The following is a 22,389-nucleotide window of genomic DNA, read 5'->3' as shown; positions in this document are numbered from 1 at the left end:
AGCGTCCTGTAATTGCTGTGCCTGCACCCCAGAGGCTGAGGACCCCACCCAATCAATCGAGGGGGAGGGAGCAGCCGTGTCCAGTCCACCCGAGAGCAGCCCGGTGGACTGAACACGTCGCACACCGAGGGACCCAGGGTGGTCCGTCGGCCCCAACGAGCCGCCCCGACAATTGGCCACCCAGTGGCGGCCGCAATCTTGGGGAAAGTGGAATCCTGCAGTTCAAAATATACGAGAGTTTTTGTTTAACCGAAGACCAAAAGCATTGAATTGGTGTGGTCCAGAATTAATCTATGCAAGAAACCACATTAATTTCATTGAAATATCATGTTTTCGTGGACTTGGAAAACTACTCAAGTAACTCGTTTAAAATATCACTAAACCTGAAATTTCTTCTTATATGATTCTATCAGGGCGGCACGGTGGCCGACTGGTTAGAGCGTCAGCCTCACAGTTCTGAGGACCCGGGTTCAATCCCCGGCCCCGACTGTGTGGAGTTTGCATGTTCTCCCTGTGCCTGCGTGGGTTTTCTCCGGGCACTCCGGTTTCCTCCCACATCCCAAAAACATGCATAAATTGGAGACTCTAAATTGCCCGTAGGTGTGCATGTGAGTGCGAATGGTTGTCTGTTTGTATGTGCCCTGCGATTGGCTGGCAACCAGTTCAGGGTGTACCCCGCCTCCTGCCCGATGACCGCTGGGATAGGCTCCAGCACGCCCGCGACCCTAGTGAGGATAAGCAGCTCAGAAAATGGATGGATGGATGGATGATTCTATCAATAAAACTGCCACTACATTATTGTATGTGAGAATAGCAATTATAGTGCCAAGACATGCTATTGAATAAAAAGTCACAAGTTGTCAATATTTTGTCACTTGAAATTATTCGCGGGGCTGATTGAAGACAAAATAAAAGCAAATACAAACAAAGCAGACTGTACAATGTGATCTAGTTACATAATTACAAAATATTACATTCCATAAAAACATGTTGAATAAAGGGTTCATAAGCTAAAAACAGGTGCAGCAATCTTGTACAGTATCGCTCACAAACATTGTAAACGGCGATGTTGGGATGGATGAAAGGAAAGGAATGAAAAAATATTTTGAACTGCATATTTGTGTATTTACTTCACTGCTTCTGAAATGATGTTTACAAGAGCCCACTGTTACATAAAAAACCTATGCAGAAGAATTTGAAAATGCCAAACCGGGAGTATGCAGGGGTCCACTTACCTTTATTGATACTTAGTGTATGAACTTTATTATTTTACACTTTCCAGATTTTATTGTTGTTCACCTGCCTAAGTTTACTTCCAATGTATAAAACTCATCTGGCTTTCACATTAACCTTAAATCTAAATCTAAACCATCATACATTAGTCACATGAGAAAAGATTTACCAAACCATGTGCGTTTGTCTTCTTGTCTTGCAGACATCACTGAAGAGCTTCCTACTGAGTGGCAGGAGCCAGAGCCCCCTCACATTAAAGAGGAAGTGGTCGACGAAGACGTCCACCACATCAAAGAGGAAGAGCCCATTTCGATTAAAAAAGAGGAGGAAGAAGCACACCCCCACATCAAACAGGAAGACGAGGAGGAGGATATCACAAAGTTTCCATCAAGTGGTGTCCCTTTAAAGAGTGAAGACGAAGGTCAAAGTGAGGAGAGCAGAGGGGTGGAGCCTCCAAGCAGCAGCTCAAATCAACACATGACAACAGAAGGTGATGGAGACCATTGTGGAGGATTACAAGCAGACGGCCTCTTAGCTCCACTATCGGATAGTCACGACATGACGTCAGACTCTCACACTGATGATGATGATGAAAAACACTCTGAAAGGGATATGATATGTCACACTGTCAACAAACGATGGAAATGTTCTCAGTGTGGGAAAATATTTGCTAATAAGAGGATTTTGAAACGACACATGAGAACACACACTGGAGAGAAACCTTTTTCCTGCTTAGTTTGTGGTAAAAGTTTTACTCAGAAGGGAAATTTAAAAATGCACACAAGAACCCACACTGGTGAGAAACCTTTCTCCTGCTCAGAGTGTGGTAAAAGTTTCTCTGAAAGGGGAAGTTTAAAAAAACACGCAAGAACCCACACTGGTGAGAAACCTTTTTCCTGCTCAGATTGTGGTCAACGATTCTCTGTAAAGGGAAGTTTAAAAAAACACACAAGAACCCACACTGGTGAGAAACCTTTTTCCTGCACAGTTTGTGGTCAGAAATTCACTGAGAAGGGAGATTTAAAAATACATGCAAGAATCCACACTGGTGAGAAACCTTTTTCCTGCTCAGTTTGTGGTAAAAGATTCACTCAGAAGGGAAATTTAAAAATACACACAAGAACCCACACCGGTGAGAAACCTTTTTCCTGCTCAGATTGTGGTCAAAGATTCTCTGAAAAGGGAAGTTTAAAAAAACACACAAGAACCCACACTGGTGAGAAACCTTTTTCCTGCCCAGTTTGTGGTCAAAGATTCACTGAGAAGGGAGATTTAAAAATACACACAAGAACCCACACTGGTGAGAAACCGTTTTCCTGCTCCATTTGTGGTCAAAGATTCACTCGGAAGGAACACTTGACAAGACACACAAGAACCCACACTGGTGAGAAACCTTTTTCCTGCTCAGATTGTGGTCAAAGATTTTCTGAAAAGGGAACTTTACAAAAACACAGAAGAACCCACACTGGCGAGAAACCTTTTTCCTGCTCAGTTTGTGGTAAAAGATTCACTCAGAAGACAGATTTAAGAAAACACACACAAACCCACGCTGGTGAGAAACGTTTTTCCTGCTCAGTTTGTGGCCAAAGATTCACTCGGAAGGAACACTTGACAAGACACACAAGAACCCACACTGGTGAGAAACCTTTTTCCTGCTCAGATTGTGGTCAACGATTCTCTGAAAAGGGAAGTTTAAAAAAAAAAAAAAAAAAAAAAAAAAAAACACTGTTGAGAAACCTTTTGCCTGCTCCGTTTGTGGCCAAAGATTCCCTAAGTATCAGGTTAAGACACAAGTGTGCTGGTGAAAACAGCAATGATCAAGAAGCTTTTTATGCAAATGTAAATGTTTAAAAAAAAAAAAAAGTCATTACTATGTTACTGACTTAGAAAATCTACATTGTTGTATTCTGTGCACCAGCTTTTCTTGTGTCGATCTTCTTGTCCATATATTTCTAAAAGTCTCCCGTGGGAAAATGTTGAGAATTAGCACTGGTGCCAAAATACTTTAAACGGACTCGTTAATGGTGAGAACATGGGCACTTATTCCATAGTTCTGGACTCATAAATGATGTTTGCAGAAAAAAGGCCTACAAAATAGACCTGTAGTAGTTTTAGAATTGGTTACCTTTTTTGTCCTGTTCGGCTGTTACATCAAGCAGAATAGAGGATCTGTATCCCTTTTATGCCAGAACAATTTTACTGTGTCACAGTGGAGTTTTTAAGCTGCCGCTGTGATTTCTTGGTATTATAATTGATGTTTTTCGAGAATCAGAATCCATTAGTCGAACAGATCAAAGTTTCTAAATGGGAGAGGGAAACGAAGACAAAAGACAAAGCACTAATTGTAAACAGGATGAGAAAAGTAAACATATCTACAACAATGAAACAGATATGAGTGTTGCATGGGGCTGTAGTGCTACACCCTGTGAGGGAAGGACAGGACAAGCTCGAACAGGAGAAGAAGCATGCAGGACAAGGGTCGTGAACCCGGCTGTACAACTGAAGTGTGGTGGGATTGACTATGTAAATTATGAAAGTGTATAGGACGAGAGTGTGAGTGAGGGGATACCGAAGACATTTGCATCTTCATGAGTGATTTGTTGCAATAAGTGCGTGGCCCCACACCCACTCCTCGGGGTGTGTGCCTGAGGACACATGCAAATGAATTGACACCATTTTGCATGCACCAAGACTGACAGAAGTGTCCTGTGTGATTTCTCTGCCCGCACCGCGGACGCTGAGGACCCCACCCAATCAATCGAGTGGGTGGATCGGGCCCAGGGGTCCACCCGAGAGCAGCCTGGTGGATGGGACACGTCCCACACCAAGGGACCCAGGGCGGTCCGCCGGCCCCACCGAGGCGCCCCGACAACTGGCCACCCGGTGGAGGCCGCGGGGTCCCAATGCCACTCCCCTCCACCGCCAGGAGAGCCAGGCGCACCCCCACCCCCCAACCCGTAGGGCCCACGATGCATCCAGTCCCCGCCCAGCCCGAGGTCGGAAGGGTGTCCCTTGTTTGTTGGAAAGTAGGGTGGATAGGGGCTCCCGACAAGGGAGCGATAAAGCGGGAGGGGGACACAGGGAGCAGCTGCGGGTCATGAGAGGGGAGCCCCAACACCAAGCAGTCACCCAGCCTGGGGGGGCCTGGGCTCAGGAGCGCCGCCATGAAGCTAAGTGAGAACCCACCTCGCCCCCTGTTACTATGACTGCCAGGTCCCCGAATGCCAGTCATTGGCCCTACCCTGTGTATGCTTGCACACTACCCAGGCAAAGGAATCAAGAGTCTAGATTTAGCATGTTGAGGAAGGGTGTCCAGCTATCTACTTGTATATGTAATTGATTTTTTTCGTTCTGCTGATATTTTTTCTAACGCAGTATATTCGATGATGAGAATTAGCCACTGATTGATGTTAATAGCTTGAGCGTTTCTCCAGTTTAATAGAATAGTTTTCTTCGTGGTAGCTAACGCGTCGAGTAATGATTATGAATATTTATTAGGGAGGTCGATTATGTGTAAGTCGCCCAGTGTGCACAATCTTGGGGAAAGTGGAATCCTGAAATTCAAAATATAAGAGTTTTTGTGTAACCAAAGACCAAAAGCATTGAATTGGTGTGCATTCCCATATAGCATGAAAATAGGTGTTTGGGGTATTTTTATGTAATCGTTTACTGATTTTTCAGTCAGATTTTGGCCCGCCCACATTTTGGACATGTCAGCCTGTCACAGCCTGACACATAACGAGCAGGAACCAATTACATTTCCTCATTGAACTTCCGTTTTCCATGGTGTAATTTCCCCCCATATTTAAATTCTGGACGAATTTTTTTGGACATTGAGTGAAATTCGTGAAAATTAAATATGTTGGAAGGCTTATTGTTTGAAAAATCGACCATTGAAATGCCTCCTTGAGGAAAAATGTCAGCCACGTCATCCCACATGAAGTAATTCTTGCAGATTAATTTCTTTATACGTCAGTTCAATTTTGAATTGATTTCACCACAAATGCATAGTAAATGTCTGTATATATGTTTGTATAGATCACAAAGGTGTTTCTGTAGGCGGCATTTTCTGACAGACATGGAGTTTGGCTGGCTATCATAATGTCAGATGACTCATGATGAGGGTCTCCCGGCCAAACGCTCGTCGGTTTAATGTTCCGAAACTACAGCTGATCTGATTTGATCTCATCTGATCCATAAAATCAAAAAAATTATAGATATACTTTTTCAAATTAACCTTAAATATAAAGCTAAACCGTAACACACAAAATTAAAGTCACATGATAAAAGATTTACCAAACCATGTGTGTTTGTCTTGTGTCTTGCAGACATCACTGAAGATCTTCATACTGAGCGGCAGGAGCCAGAGCCCCCTCAAATTAAAGAGGAAGTGCAGGACAAAGCGGTCCACCACATCAAAGAGGAAGAGGAGCCCATTTTGATTATAAAACAGGAGGAAGAAGTGCGTCCCCACATCGAGGAGGAAGACAAGGAGGAGGTTATCACCAAGTATCCATCGACTGATGTCCCTTTGAAGAGTGAAGATGAAGGTCAAAGAGAGGAGAGCAGAGGGGCGGAGTCTCCAAGCAGCAGATCAAGTCAGCACATGACAACAGAAGTTGATGAAGCCCACTGTGAAGGATCACAAGCAGACGGCCTCTTAGCTCCACTGTCAGATAGTGACGACATGACGTCGCAATCTACTGATGATTATGATGGACAGTCTGAAGTTGATATGACATTTCAGACTGACAAGAAACGATGGAAATGTTCTCAGTGTGGGAAAACATTTGCTTATAAGAGCATTTTGAAAGAACATGTTAGAACACACACTGGTGAGAAACCTTTTTCCTGCTTAGATTGCGGTCAAAGATTCACTAAAAAGGGAAGTTTAAAAATACATGCAAGAACCCACACTGGTGAGAAACCTTTTTCCTGCTCAGTCTGTGGTCAAAGATTCTCGATGAAGGGACACTTAAAAATACACACGAGAACCCACACTGGTGAGAAACCTTTTTCCTGCTCACTTTGTGGTCAAAGATTCTCTGAAAAGGGAAACTTAAAAAAACACACAAGAACCCACACTGGTGAGAAACCTTTTTCCTGCTCAGTTTGTGGTCAAAAATTCTCTGTGAAGGAAAGCTTAAAATTACACACAAGAACCCACACTGGTGAGAAACCTTTTTCCTGCTCAGTTTGTGGTCAAAGATTCTCTGAAAAGGGAAACTTAAAAAAACATACAAGAACCCACACTGGTGAGAAACCTTTTTCCTGCACTGTTTGCGGTCAAAGATTCTCTGTGAAGGAAAGCTTAAAATTACACACAAGAACCCACACTGGTGAGAAACCTTTTACCTGCTCCGTTTGTGGTCAAAGATTTTCTGAAAAGGGAAAGTTAAAAATACACACAAGAACCCACACTGGTGAGAGACCTTTTTCCTGCACAGTTTGTGGTCTAAGATTCTCTGTGAAGGGAAGCTTAAAAATACACACAAGAACACACACTGGCGAGAAACCCTTTTCCTGCTCCGTTTGTGGTCAAAGATTCACTCGGAAGGGAAACTTAACACAACACACAAGGACCCACACTGGTGAGAAACCCTTTTCCTGCACAGTTTGTGGTCAAACATTCTCTTATAAGTATCAGGCTAAGACACACAAGTGTGCTGGTGAGAGTACCAGTAATCAAAAGCTTTTAATGCAAATCTAAATGTTTAAAAAAATAATTACTATGTTGCAGACTGACAAAAAAATACATTCTTGTGTTCTGTGTCGCAGCTTTTGTTGTATCATCTTCTTGTCCATATGTTTTCTCAAAGCCTCCCGCTGGTAAGTGTTGAAAATTAGCACGGTTTACCTTAGTTTGTATCACTTTAATGATGACATCCTCTTAAATTCGCCATCTTGTTGTATTTTTTCATTTCCTCAAAAGTTGTCATTTTGAAGGTACGCAGCTACGCAATCTAAAATATGACTAATTACTGCCACTTTATAGTGTCGTACATTCATTTTCCCACACCAGCTATTCTAAGCAAAGCAAATAAAAATATTGTATATTGTGCATTTCATACACAAGGTAACTCAATGTGCTTTACATGATTAAAAACAAAGAAAAAACAGCTTATAAACATTTAAAACAAAGAGGAAATAAAGAGAAATACAATTAAAACAGCATACATACTCTTTACGTACACCTCACTCATCCACTCTCTCATTTTCTCCTCGTCCATCCAGCCCTTTTGATTGGCCTTAACGATGACTTCGGCTAGAAATTCTTCTTTAAACAGCGTCTTCCTCTTAAAAATCACCATAGGTGGCAGTTTCTGTCCATTACCATGGCAACCAAGCACAACAGTAAAAGCTTCTTCTTGACTTGGCAAAGCGCGTTTTCCTGCATCCTCCACTTGCGAACCATGGATTCGTTGATCTTGAATTCTCTCGCAGCTGCTCGATTCCCATGTTCCTCCGCGTAACTGATAGCTTGCAGTTTAAACTGTGCTTCGTAAGCGTGTCTCTTCATAGGTGCCATTTTTGGGGGTCCTTAGCCAAACCGATGTTGTTTTGCACAATGCACACACCGGCCCTCTATAGCTACTGGGGGCGTGCCTTTAGCGTCTTCTTTCACGCGTACCCATCCCCCTTTAAAGTCCGTATGCTGTCATCAGTCACGTCCGCCTTTCCTCTATATAACTATGACCAATACTGGCCACGCCTGCCAGAGTAGCATCTGCTCCATTTGCACACTGATTGGCAAATGGAGCAAATCGGCGCCCTTTGCACAATGGTCATTGCACCGGACTATTGCAATATTAGTCATTCGAACTGCTCTAAGTGCTAGAGGACTCTGCTTCTTTTTGCACAATTGTCAAGAAAAAAATGTACCGGCATTACCAGATAACTAGCAACCCTTTACTGCTCGGTGACTGTTTTTTTTTTTGTCAATGTCTCCAAAGTGTTCTCTGTCAATTGACTATCTGTTGTCGTACTAGAGCGGCTCCAACTACCGGAGACAAATTCCTTGTGTGTTTTTTGGACATACTTGGCAAATAAAGATGATTCTGATTCTGATTCTGATTAATATGTTGAGAGGGGAGTCACTGATGGTGTCGTGGTACACTTGCCTGACTTTGGTGCGGGCAGCGTGGGTTCAGTTCCCGCTCAGTGACTGTGTGAACGTGAGCGTGAATGATTGTCTGTGTTTATATGGGCCCTGTGACTGACTGGCGACCAGTTCAGGTTGTAGTTGTCCGCCTTTCGCCCGAAGTCAGCTGGGATAGGCTCCAGCGGCCCTAACCAGGATAAGCGGTGTTGAAAATGGATGGATGGATTGATGGATGTTGAGAGGGGTTAAATGTGTGTAGTATAGCAGAGAGTTCTTCAGATTTTCTTTCCACGTTATTGTCAACATGAATGTTAAGTCTCCCGTTAGTTGTAGTCAGTACAAATAAATGACAACAGTTCTGAAAGGTCCTCCGTCAATTTTCTGTTGTATCTTGGAGGCCTATAAATTATTAAAACAATAACCTTCGGGTCACCTTTAACTAAAAATCAGATATTCAAAAGAGCTAAAATCACCCAGTATAATTTCTTTACACTGAAATAATGACTTCAAAATAACAGCAATACCACTGCCTTTTTTCCCTATTGGACACTTGTTCATAAAACTTAAATTTGCTGGTGTTGTCTCATTTAAAATGGTTTTACAGCTACTTTCTGTTAACCACGTTTCATTTAGTAACAAAAAGTCCAGCTCATAGGTTGTAATGGTGTCATTAATCAACATTGATTTATTACCCAGTGACCTGACCTGATATTGAAAAGAGCTCGTCTCGCAGAGATAACTGGAGACAATGGTTGGATAGATTCAAATTTTATCTTAATAAGTTTGTAATTCTACTTTTTTGGTGCCATATTTCTTTGACCAACTTTCTGTCCCTTGTAATTACAGGGATGAAAAATGCCTGATCTCCGTAGGGCTCTGACTTATTCTAGAAAAGACCCCGCAGATGTCAGTCAGAGTCACAGATAAGGTTCTTCATGGGTGGAGGAGGGGCCCTACGCATCTTAGTGGAAGGTGCTTTCAGGCGAGGGTGGATGGGAGGAAGATCTTGGCGTGGTGGGCGTTGGATTCCAATATTGACAATCGTCTTCATCCTGTCCGTCACAACGAACAGAGAATTTAGGCTCGTAGCGAGTGATTTTTGCATTGAGTTTTGCTCCAATGGGGCAGGGTGTGTGTGATACCAAGATTGTGCATACTTGGCGACTTCAGCATAATCGACCTCTCTAATAAATATTCACAATCATTACTTGTTGCGTTAGCTACCGCTAAGGAAACAATTCTATTAAACTGGAAAAACAAACAAGCTATTAACATCAATCAGTGACTTAATCTCACCATAGAATATATTGCGTTAGAAAAAATATCAGCAGAACGAAAAAATCAATTACACATATTTGTAATAGCAGGTCACGTTTCCTCAAAATGCTAAATCTAGACTTGATTCCTTTGCCTGAGTAGGGTGCCATCTGACATTTGACAATAGCAAGACTATTTTCATAAGTGTGAAAGTGAACAATGGAATTCTATATTCTTTGTTGTCGAGGTTGTTGTCGTTTTATTGTTATTCTATTTCTTTCTTTTTATTTTTTATTTTTATTTTCACACATTTTAGATCGGTTTGCATGATGAAAATACACATTCATGCTGTGGGGATCTTCTCTTTTCCCTGTGTTTTGCTGTGGGTCGGGACTTTTTTTCACTCCTTCCTGATCTCAGGGGTGAGGAGAACCACTGGGGTGACCTCCTGGTTAGTAATGGTGGCATGATGGTGACTCGCCCATGTTCCGTGGGTGCTGGGGCGGTGCTGCCTGGCACCTGCCTGGGTCCCCCGCTCTGGCTGCTGGTGGGGGCGGTCGCTCCTTGGGCCTGCTTCCTCCTCTTCTCTCCGTTCCTTGCGTCCCGCTGAGGTCGCCTCTTCCTCTTCCCGTGGGGGACCCGGGCGGTCCCCTGCGGGCTGTGGGGCCTGCTCTGGGGTTCTTAACCCTGGTTCGGGGTGTGGGGGGGGGGGGCTCCACATCCCACGCTCAGAGCCGGGTAGTGGGTGCTGGCAGGGGTTAGGGACCCGGGGTTGGTGCTGCGGATCTCGGTGGGATGGCCCTCATTGTCGGTGGTTGTTCGGCCGAATGGGTCCAACCTCTGGGAGCCATGCCTCCTAATCACTCACTTAGCACACACTCACACCAGTCACTGTATATATTTGGGGGTGTCGGATTGGCTTTCAGCACGTTTGTGCTGTTTCCCAGTCCGTGCGCCCTGCCTCTCCGCACTGCCTGCCTCCCTGGATGTTAAATGCATCACACTCCCCATGTTTTAATGCACCGCTTGGTGTTGGGCTGACCTCTCATGGCCAGCGGCTGCTCCTTGGGTCCCCCCCCCCCCCCCCCTCTTATCATTCCCTTGTCGGGTGCACCTATCCGCCCTCCTTTCCAACAAACAAGGGACACTCTCCCACCCTCGGGCTGGGCAGAGACTGGGTGCATCATGGGCCCTGTAGGTTGGGGGCCCCCGCCTGGCTCTCCTGGGGGTTGTCTGGGGGTGGGTGGCATTGGGTCCCTGCGGCCCCGACGAGGTGGCCGGGTGTCGGGGCGCCTCAGTGGGGCTGGCGGACCGCCCCCGGTCCCTCGGTGTGGGACGTGTCCTGTCCGCCGGGCTGCTCTCGGGTGGACTGCTGGGCCTGATCCCACCCCTCGGTTGATTGGGTGGGGTCCTCAGCCGCCGCGGTGCGGCCACAGCAATTACAGGTCACTTTTGTCAGTCTTTGTGCATGTGAAACTGTATCAATTCACTTGCATGTATCCGCAGGCCCAGACCCCAAGGACTCTTTCACAAGGTGTGGGGTCACGCACTTACTGCAAGAAATAATAAGAAGAAACACCTTTTATTGTCATGAACATGCATGCATGTACACGAAATTTGTTCTCTGCATTTAACCCTTCACAGTGAACACATACACATGTTAGTGGAACACACTGGAGCAGGGGGCAGCTGAAGCGCCCGGGGAGCATTTCAGGGTATTAGTGTCTTGCTCATGGACACCACAGCCGTGAGTCTGGGGGATGTTGGCGGATGGTCCAGTCGGGGTCTTGAACCTAAGTCCCCCACGGTGGCAGGCGATGATCTTAACCATTGGGCCACGGCTGCCCATTACTCCAATAACTTTTCCTTTGGGCTTGTCCATTTCGGGGTCGCCACAGCGCGTCATCCTTTTCTATGTCAGCCAATCTCCTGCATCCTCCTCTCGAACACCAACTTCCATCATGTCTTCCCTCACGACATCCATCAACCTTCTCTTTGGTCTTCCTCTAGCTCTCTTGCCTGGCAGCTCCATCTTCATCATCCTTCTACCAATATACTTACTATTTCTCCTCTGGACGTGTCCAAACCATCGAAGTCTGTTCTCTCTAACTTTGTCTCCAAAACATCGAACCTTGGCTGTCCCTCTGATGAGCTCATTTCTAATTTTATCCAACCTGGTCACTACGAGAGCGAACCTCAACATCTTCATTTCCGCCACCTCCAACTCTGCTTCCTGTTGTCTCTTCAGTACCACTGTCTCTAATCCGTACATCATGGCTGGCCTCACCACTGTTTTATAAACTTTGTCCTTCATCCTAGCAGAGACTCTTCGGTCACATAACACACCTGACACCTTCCTCCACCCGTTCCAACCTGCTTGGACCTGTTTCTTAACTTCCTGACCACACTCACCATTGCTCTGGACGGTTGACCCCAAGTATTTAAAGTCCTCCACCCTTGCTATCGCTTCTCCCTGTAGCCTCACTCACCCACCTCCACCCTTCTCAGTCATGCACATATATGCTGTCTTACTTCGGCTAATCTTCATTCCTCTGCTTTCCAGTGCATGCCTCCATCTTTCTAACTGTTCCCCCAGCTGCTCCCTGCTTTCACTGCAGATCACAATGTCATCTGCAAACATCATGGTCCACGAGGATTCCGGTCGAACCTCATCTGTCAGCCTATCCATCACCACTGCAAAAAGGAAGGGTCTCAGGGCTGATCCCTGATGCAGTCCCACCTCCACCTTAAATTCGTCTGTCACACCTACAGCACACCTCACTGCTGTTCTGCTGCCCTCGTATATGTCCTGTATTATTCTAACATACTTGTCTGCCACTCCAGACTTCCGCATGCAGTACCACAGTTCCTCTCTGGGTACTCTGTCATAGGTTTTCTCTACATCTACAAAGACACAATGTAGCTCCTTCTGACCTTCTCTGTACTTTTCCATCAACATCCTCAAGGCAAATAATGCATCTGTGGTACTCTTTTTAGGCATGAAACCATTCTGTTGCTCGCAAATACTCACTTCTGTCCTGAGTCTAGCCTCCACTACTCTTTCCCATAACTTCATTGTGTGGCTCATCAACTTTATTCCTCTATAGTTCCCAGAGCTCTGCACATCACCTTAGTTCTTAAAAATGGGCACCAGTACACTTTTCCTCCATTCCTCAGGCATCTTCTCACGGACTAGAATTCTATTGAACAAGCTGGTCAAAAACTCCACAGCCACCTCTCCTAGATGCTTCCATACCTCCACAGGAATGTCATCAGGACCAACTGCCTTTCCATTTTTTTATATTACCTTCACCAACATGTCCATTACAATCTGCACCAATTACGACTCTCTCTCTGTCTGGGATGCTCAGAACTACTTCGTCTAGCTCCTTCCAGAATTTCTCTTTCACCTCGAGGTCACATCCTACCTGTGGGGCATAGCCTCTAATAACATTGCACATAACACCCTCAATTTCAAATTTGAGCCTCATCACTCGATTTGATACTCTTTTCACCTCCAAGACATTCTTAGTCAACTCTTCTTTTAAAATAACCCCGACTCCATTTCTCTTCCCATCTACACCATGGTAAAATAATTTAAACCCTGCCCCTAAACTTCTAGCCTTACTGCCTTTCCACCTGGTCTCTTGGACACACAATATATCAACCTTTCTCCTAATCATCATGTCAACCAACTCCCGACATTTTCCTGTCATAGTCCCAACATTTAAAGTCCCCACATTCAGTTCTAGGCTCTGTGCATTCCTCTTCTCTCTCCATTTACTCCAATAACTCATGAATATGCAAATCGCTTGTGTATCCCCTCAATTATACTCGTCCTGTAGACTTTAATAATTTAAATAATTAATCTCACCACACTTCAGTTGTACAGCCGGGTTCAAGACCCTTGTCCTACATGCTTCTTCTCCTGTTCTTGTCCTGTTCTATCACAGGGTGTAGCACTACAGCCCATACAACACTCATTTTTAAAGTTTAATTGTTGTAGATCATGTAATGATTTACTTCTCTCATCCTGTTTACAATTAGTGCTTTGTCTTTTGTCTTTGTTTCTCTCTCCCTTTTAGAAACGTTGTTCTGTTCGATTGATCAAGTCTGATTTCAATAAACCTCAATTATAATACCACAGCAGAAGCTTAAAAACTCCACTGTGACACAGTAAAACTCTCCCGACATAAAAGGGATACAGATTTTCCATTCTGCTTGACCTAACAGCCGAATAGGACAAAAAAAACAACCAAAAAAAAGCAGCCCTTGGTGTTGTGTCCTCCCTTTTAGATGTTGTCCCATATCTTTGGGCTTTGCTCCCAGTAAATTCCAGGGAGAAGTGCTGGATGGTCTATTACCGTTTCCACAGTCCACATCCGTCCTCTTTGTTGAGAGAAGTGGCTGTCTGTTAGCACACTTCTGCTCACCATTTTGAGACATAGGTAGAGTGGTTTCATTCCCCCACTGTCCATTTACACCCACATACACTTCAAGATGGTGGATTTTTGTTTCCAGGATTGTCATCCTCTGCGGCACTCCGTGATAGTCCTCAGTGGAAAAGGGAGGCATCTTGATTGCTGGTCTTGTTGCTAATAGCAGGCCACGCTCACGTAATTGTGAGAGGGTATCAGAAAATATTGCAATATAGCAACAACTGACTATACAACAAAAGTACAGTCCCACAGCTTTAAAAATATCGAGGAGTCGCTGCTTCTTATTTTTTTTAGAAGAAAAAAAAGCTCATCAGCAAGAAAAAATTTAAACAGAAGCGAAGCAAGCAGACCGAGCAAAACAAAAAGCGTCCGCACTGTACGAGAGCGAGAGAGAAAGTGCTTTTCAATTTTGGCGATGGAAAAAGGGGCGTTCGAAAGGGAATTCATACTCTCCCAATTGCTCCAAAATGTATTGCTATTGTTGGAAATGACTGCCAGTTTAATTTTCTTGAGCAAAAAAATAAAAATAAAATACATTGAATGAACATGTTCATGAAATATGGACCATTAAGACCCATACTTCCTTTAAGCAATGCATATGTTTTGTCCATTCTTTTAGTGATGTCAATATCAAATAAGTCACCAGGACACCCTCGGTCGCAGTTCGAACATCGACTTTGTGGTTGTGTCATCGGATTTGCGGCTGCATATGTCTTGGACACTCGGGTGCAGAGAGGGGCGGAGCTGTCAACTGATCACCACCTGGTGGTAAGTTGGCTCCGAAGGTGGGGGAAGACCGACCTGGCAGCCGCAAATGTATTGCGAGGGTCTGCTGGGAATGTCTGGTAGAATCCCCTGTCAGAAGGAGTTTCAACTCCCACCTCCGACAGAACTTTTCTCATGTTCCAGGGGAGACTCAATGTCCGAGTCCGAGTGGACCAGTTCCACGCCTCTACTGCTGAAGCAGTCGACCAGAGCTGTGGCCGTAAGGTGGTCGGTGCCTGTCATGGCGGCAACCCCCGACCCCGTTGGTGGACACCAGCGATGAGGGATGCCGTCAAGCTGAAGAAGGAGTCCTATAGGGGCTTTTTGGCCTGTGGGATTCCGCAGGCCTTATGGGTACCGGCTGGCCAAGCGGAATGTGGCTTTGGTGGTCGCCGAAGCAAAAGCTCTCAGGCATACAGTGGGTACGGAAAGTATTCTGACCCCCTTAAATGGTTCACTCTTTGTTATATTGCAGCCATTTGCTAAAATAATTTAAGTAAATTTTTTCCCCTCATTAATGTACAGTTTTCCCTCGTTTTTTGCGGTTAATGGACACCAGAACCCCCCGCGAAAGGTGAAAAACCACGAAGTAGGACACGTATTTACTTAAATCTTTAATTATAAAACCTTATACAGTAATTGACATTTATTATACAGTAATTAACATTCATCAGCACTTTCTTCAGCCTCTTCATTGTCGTCATCGGGCAAGATTTGGTCGTAGAGAGCTTTGGCCTTTGTCCTGATAATATTAGTGTCCAAACTCACTGTCTTTTCCCTGCAATCAGCAATCCACAATGCCAATGCAGCTTCCATTTTCACAATTCTCTTATTACGCGGAGTTACCACACGTTTCGCTTCCTTATTGAAGGTTATTGAAGCAGTTTTGCAGATGTTTGCTTCCTCTTTCTTTATGTACTGCACTGTAGATTCATTCACGCCATAATGCCGTGCCACAGATCCATAACTTCTGCCCTCTTTGATCAAATCTAAAAGTTTCACTTTTTCGCTGATGGTCATCATCATCTTCTTCCTCTTGGGCGCCCCGGAGGAAGCTTTTGCAGAGGCACAGCGCTTCGGCGGCATTGTAAGGGCTTGCTTAACTAATCAAAAAAATTATCGCTTAAACAACAAAAATGTTATTGCGAACAACATGAAACAACGCATATGGCTGCCGATATGGCTGTATTTTTTTTAATGAACATTTTGGAAAAACCCGCGAAGCACTGAAGCCTCAAAACGTGAAGCGCAAAGTGGCGAGGGAACACTGTATACGCAGCACCCCACATTGTCTGAAAAAAACTGAATTGTTAACATTTTTGCAGATTTATTAAAAAATAATCTGAAATATCACACAGTCATACGTATTCAGACCCTTTGCTGTGAAACTCATATATTTAACTTGGGTGGTGTCCATTTCTTCTGATCATCCCTGAGATGTTTCTACACCTTCATTGGAGTCCAGCTGTGTTTGATTATACTGATTGGACTTGATTAGGAAAGCCCCACACTTGTCGATATAAGACCTTACAGTTCACAGTGCATGTCAGAGCAAATGAGAATCATGAGGTCAAAGGAACTGCCTGAAGAGCTCAGAGACAGAATTGTGGCAAGGCACAGATCTGGCCAAGGTTACAAAATAGTCCTGCTGCACTTAAGGTTCCTAAGAGCACAGGAGCCTCCATAATCCTTAAATGGAAGACGTTTGGGACGACAAAAACCCTTCCTAGAGCTGGCCGCCCGGCCAAACTGAGCAATCGGGGGACAAGAGACTTGGTGAGAGAGGTAAAGAAGAACCCAAAGATCACTCTGCCTGAGCGCCAGAGATGCAGTCGGGAGATGGGAGAAAGTTCAAGAAAGTCAACCATCACTGCAGTTAGGGTCTTTATGGCAGAGTGGCCTGACGGAAGCCTCTCCTCAGTGCAAGACACATGAAAGCCCGCATGGAGTTTGCTGAAAAACACCTGAAGGGGACTCCAAGATGGTGAGAAATAAAATTCTCTGGTATGATGAGACCAAGAGAACTTTTTGGCCTTAATTCTAAGCGGGTTAGGGTTAGGGTTAGGGTTAGGGTTAGGGGTTAGGGTTAGGGTTAGGGTTAAGGGTTAACCCTAACCCTAACCCTAACCCTTCACCATGTGTGGAGAAAACCAGGCAGTGCTCATCATCTGTCCAATTCAGTCCCAACAGTGAAGCATGTTGTTGGCAGCATCATGCTGTGGGGGTGTTTTGCAGCTGCAGGGACAGGACGACTGGTTGCAATAGAAGTAAAGATGAATGCAGCCAAGTACAGGGATATCCTGGACGAAAACGTCCAGAGTGCTCAGGACCTCAGACTGGGCCGAACGTTCACCTTCCAACAAGACAATGACCCTACGCAAACAGCTAAAATGAGGAAGGAGTGGCTTCAGAACAACGCCTTGACTGTTCTTGAATGGCCCAGCCAGAGCCCTGACTTAAACCCAATTGAGCATCTCTGGAGAGACCTGAAAATGGCTGTCCACCAATGTTCACCATCCAACCTGACAGAACTTGAGAGGATCTGCAAGGAGGAATGGCAGAGGATCCCCAAATCCAGGTGTGAAATCCCAAAAAGACTCATGGCTGCTTTAGCTCAAAAGGGTGCTTCTCCTAAATAGTGAGCAAAGGGTCTGAATACTTATGGCTGTGTGATATTTCAGTTTTTCTTTTTTAATAAATCTGTCAAAATTTCAACAATTCAGTTTTTTTTCTGTCAATATGGGGTGCTGTGTGTACATAAATGAGGAAAAAAATGAAAAAATTCTTTTAGCAAATGACTGCAAATAACAGAGTGAAAAAATTAAGGGGGTCTGAATACTTTCCGTGCCCACCGTAGGAGGAGTTCAGTGATGCCATGGAGAATGAAAGCCTGAGCTGGTGTGTGAGGTCGATAAATTCAGACTAGATATAGTTGGACTCGCCTCCACACACAGCTTGGGCTCTGGTACCAGTCCTCTCGAGAGGAGTTGGACTCTTTTTCACTCTGGAGTTTCCCACGGTGAGAGGCGCCGAGCAGGTGTGGGTATACTTATTGCCCCCCGGCTCAGCGCCTGTACGTTGGGGTTCACCCCTGTGGACGAGAGGGTAACCTCCCTCCCGCTTTCGGTTGGGAGTACCCACCCTTTTTGGAGTCCTTGGAGGGGGTGCTGGAGAGCGCTCCCGCTGGGGACTCCATCTGGGGTGGTAGTCCCTCTTTTTAAGAAGGGGGACCAGAGGGTGTGTTCCAACGACAGGGATATCACACTCCTCAGCCTCTCTGGTAAGGTCTATTCAGGGGTGCTGGAGAGGAGGGTCCGTCGGGAAGTCGAATTCAGGAGGAGCAGTGTGTTTTTCGGGAACAGTGGACCAGCTCTACACCCTTGGCAGGGTCTTCAAGGCTGCATGGGAGTTCGCCCAACCACTCTACATGTGTTTTGTGGACTTGGAGAAGGCGTTCGACCGTCTTCCTCGGGGAGTCCTCAGTATTACATCTCTGCTTTTTGCAGATGATGTGGTTCTGTTGGGTTCATCAAGCCGTGATCTCCAACTCTCACTGGAGCGGATCGCAGCCGAGTATGAAGCAGCTGGGATGAGAATTGGCACCTCCAAATCTGAGATCATGGTCCTCAGTCGGAAAAGGGTGGAGTGCCCTCTCCAGGTCTGGGATGAGATCCTGCCCCAAGTGGAGGAGTTCAAGTATCTTGAGGAAAGGAACTTGGAGAGACAGATGGTGGTAGACTTTGCAACAAGGATGCAAATGGCTGTAGTGAACACTTTTTTCCAGAAGAGGCACGAACATAGGGTGACCTACAAGAGTGGAGGTAGAAGCATGCAGGTGGATTACATCTTGTGCAGACGATGTAATCTGAAGGAGGTTACCAACTGTAAGGTAGTGGTAGGGTAGAGTGTGGCTAGACAGCATAGGATGTTGGTGTGTAAGATGACTCTGGTGGTGGGGAGGAAGATTAGGAAGACAAAGGCAGAGAAGAGAACCATGTGGTGGAAGCTGAGACAGGACGGGTGTTGCGCATCTTTTCGGGAAGAGGTGAGACTGGCTCTCGGTGGACGGGAGGAGCTTCCAGAAGACTGCACCACTGCAGCCAAGGTGATCAAAGAGGCAGGCAGGAGAGTACTTGGTGTATCTTCTGGCAGGAAAGGAGAGAAGGGGACTTGGTGGTGGAACCTCACAGTAATCATACAAGGAAAAAGGTTAGCTAAGAAGAAGTGGGACACTGAGAGGACCGAGGAGAGGCGAAAGGAATACATTGAGATGTGACATAGGGCAAAGGTAGAGGTGGCAAAGGCCAAACAATAGGCATATAATGACATGTATGCCAGGTTGGACACTAAAGAAGGAGAAAAGGATCTATACAGGCTGGACAGACAGAGGGATAGAGACGGGAAGGATGTGCAGCAGGTTAGGGTGATGAAGGATAGAGATGGAAATATGTTGACTGGTGCCAGTAGTGTGCTAGCTAGTTGGAAAGAATACTTCAAGGAGTTGATGAGTGACGAAAATGAGAGAAGGGAGAGTAGAAGAGGAAAGTGTGGCGGACCAGGAAGTGGCAATGATTAGTAAGGGGGAAGTTAGAAAGGCATTAAAGAGGCTAAAAAGATCGAAAGGCAGTTGCTCCGGATGACATTCCTGGGGAGGTATGGAAGCATCTAGGAGAGGTGGCTGTGGAGTTTTTGACCAGCTGAAAGGAAAAGAAGAAGAAGATATATCGAAATCATAATACACAACATTAAAGTCACAACATGAGAAAATATTTACCAAACCATATGTGTTCGTCTTCTTGTCTTGCAGACATCACTGAAGAGCTTCATACTGGGCGGCAGGAACCAGAGCCCCCTCACATTAAAGAGGAAATGGAGGACGAAGAGGTCGACCACATCAAAGAGGAAGAGGAGCCCATTTCGATTAAAAAAGAGGAAGAACCATGTCCCCCCATCAAAGAGGAAGAGGATGGGCATATCACCAATTTTCCATCGTCTGGTGTCCCTTTGAAGAGTGAAGACGAAGGTCAAAGTGCGGAGACCAGAGGGGCGGAGCCTCCAAGCAGCAGCTTAAGTCAACACATGACAACAGAAGGTGATGGAGACCACTTTGGAGGACCACAAGCAGATGGCCTCTTACCTCCACTGTCAGATAGTGACGACATGACGTCACACACTACTCACACTGATGATGATGATGATGATGATGAAAAACAGTCTGAAGGTGATAAAACATGTCACACAGACAACAAACGATGGAAATGTTCTCAGTGTGGGAAAACATTTGCCTGTAAAGGCAATTTGAAACAACATGTGAAAATACACACAGGAGAAAAAGATTTTTCATGCGCAGTTTGTGGTCAAAGATTCACTCGGAAGGGAAACTTAACACAACACACAAGAACCCACACTGGTGAAAAACCTTTTTCCTGCTCAGTTTGTCGTAAAAGATTCTCTGTGAAGGGAAGCTTAAAAATACACACAAGAACCCACACTGGTGAGAAACGTTTTTCCTGCTCAGTTTGTGGTAAAAGATTCACTCAGAAGGGATATTTAAACGTACACACAAGAACCCACACTGGTGAGAAACCCTTTTCCTGCTCAGTTTGTGGTCAAAGATTCTCTCATCAGGTTAAGACACACAGCTGTCAGACCTAACCTAACAAAAATTGTGTTCCCTGGTGTTTTAGAATTGTTTTCTGATGAAATGTTTGATTTTTCAGCCAGATTTTGGCCCGTCCACATTTTGGACATGTCAGCCTGTCGCACCCTGACACTTAACGAGCAGGAACCGATTACATTTCCTCCTTGAACTTCTGTTTTCCGTGGTGTAATATTTGCCCATATTTAAAGTCTGGATGTATATTTAAGACAATAATGAGTGAAAACTGATAGTTTAATATTGGAGAACTCGTTGAAAAAATTTACAGTGAAATGCCTCCTTGAGGAAAGAAGACAGCCACGTCATCCCACATGAAATAACTCATGCAGATTCATTTCCTCATACGTCATCTCAATTTTGTATCGATTGTACCACAAATGCCTCTAAGATGTCCCAGTCGGCATTTCTGGAGGTGGCATTTTGTGACAGACTTGGACTTTGGCTGGCTGTCATAATGTTGGATGACTCATGACGAGGGTCACCTGGCCAAACGCGTTCCGAAACTGCAGTTGATCTGATTTGATCTTATCTGATCCATAAAATCAAAAATATTGGGCTTATCGTTCGTGATTTTCAGAGGTTCAAGCTGCCATGATTAGAGATGTCCGCATACATTTTGGTGATGATTGGTGACACTTTTGGGACATTAAGCCATGTTTCTTGGGTTCATGCATGAGGCTTGCAAGGATGTGGCACTCGCCTGCCGTGTTTGTATAATTTTAATGTCACCCTAATAAATTTGTGATTTTTCAGCACATTAAATTAGTGATTCAACATCATTTTGGGGTGCGAGGTGTTGTTCATGTGATGCAATGATATATGACAGCTGCTTCTTCTTTTCCATTCGGCTTGTCCCGGTAGGGGTCGCCACAGCGTGTCATCCTTTTCCATGTCAGCCTATCTCCTGCATCCTCCTCTCGAACGCCAACTGCCCTCATGTCTTCCCTCACGACATCCATCAACCTTCTCTTTGGTCTTCCTCTAGCTCTCTTGCCTGGCAGCTCCATCTTCATCATCCTTCTACTCACTATACTTACTATTTCTCCTCTGGACGTGTCCAAACCATCCAAGTCTGCTCTCTCTAACTTTGTCTCCAAAACATCGATCCAACCTGGTCACTCCGAGAGCAAACCTCAACATCTTCATTTCCGCCACCTCCAGTTCTACTTCCTGTTGTCTCTTCAGTGCCACTGTCTCTAATCCGTGCATCATGGCTGGCCTCACCACTGTTTTATAAACTTTGCCCTTCATCCTAGCAGAGACTCTTCTGTCACATAACACACCTGACACCTTCTTCCACCCGTTCCAACCTGCTTGGACCCGTTTCTTCAATTCCTGACCACTCTCACCATTGCTCTGTTCGGTTGACCACAAGTATTTAAAGTCCTCCACCTTTGCTATCTCTTCTCCCTGTAGCCTCACTCTACCCCCACCACCCCTCTCATTCATGCACATATATGCTGTTTTACTTCGGCTAATCTTCATTCCTGTGCTTTCTAGTGCATGCCTCCATCTTTCTAACTCTTCCTCCACCTGCTTCCTGCTTTCACTGCAGATCACAATGTCATCTGCAAACATTATGGTCCACGGGGATTCCAGTCTAACCTCATCTGTCAGCCTATCCATCACCACTGCAAACAGGAAGGGGCTCAGGGCTGATCCCTGATGCAGTCCCACGTCCACCTTAAATTCGTCTGTCACACCTGCAGCACACCTCACCGCTGTTCTGCTGCCCTCGTACATGTCCTGTATTATTCCAAAATACTTCTCTGCCACTCCAGACTTCCGCATGCAGTACCACAGTTCCTCTCTGGGTCCTCTGTCATAGGCTTTCTCTCGATCTACCAAGACACAATGTAGCTCCTTCTGACCTTCTCTGTACTTTTCCATCAATATCCTCAAGGCAAATAATGCATCTGTGGTACTCTTTCTAG

At 45.2% G+C, this 22,389-nt stretch overlaps 1 protein-coding gene across 4 annotated transcripts in view; it reads left to right on the top strand.

Annotated features, from left to right (window-relative positions):
• Positions 1-21,796, top strand: part of LOC133395736 (zinc finger protein 585A-like) — a 30,017-nt gene extending 8,221 nt beyond the window's left edge. For 2 of the 4 annotated variants that reach the window (XM_061664884.1, XM_061664883.1), the window contains 3 exons: positions 1,436-2,869; positions 5,562-6,824; positions 19,604-21,796. In XM_061664884.1, coding sequence (XP_061520868.1) covers positions 1,436-2,869; positions 5,562-6,824; positions 19,604-20,451 — 3,545 coding nt within the window. In that variant the 3' untranslated portion in view covers positions 20,452-21,796. Of the gene's footprint in view, positions 1-1,435; positions 2,870-5,561; positions 8,147-19,603 lie in introns of those variants that run through there. The other 2 variants (XM_061664886.1, XM_061664885.1) reach the window with 2 other exon arrangements.
• The last annotated feature ends 593 nt before the right edge of the window (positions 21,797-22,389 follow it).

This window comes from Phycodurus eques, chromosome 20, assembly GCF_024500275.1.
Source record: "Phycodurus eques isolate BA_2022a chromosome 20, UOR_Pequ_1.1, whole genome shotgun sequence".
Taxonomy (NCBI): Eukaryota; Metazoa; Chordata; class Actinopteri; order Syngnathiformes; family Syngnathidae; genus Phycodurus; species Phycodurus eques.
This window is presented reverse-complemented; position numbering and strand designations above follow the sequence as displayed.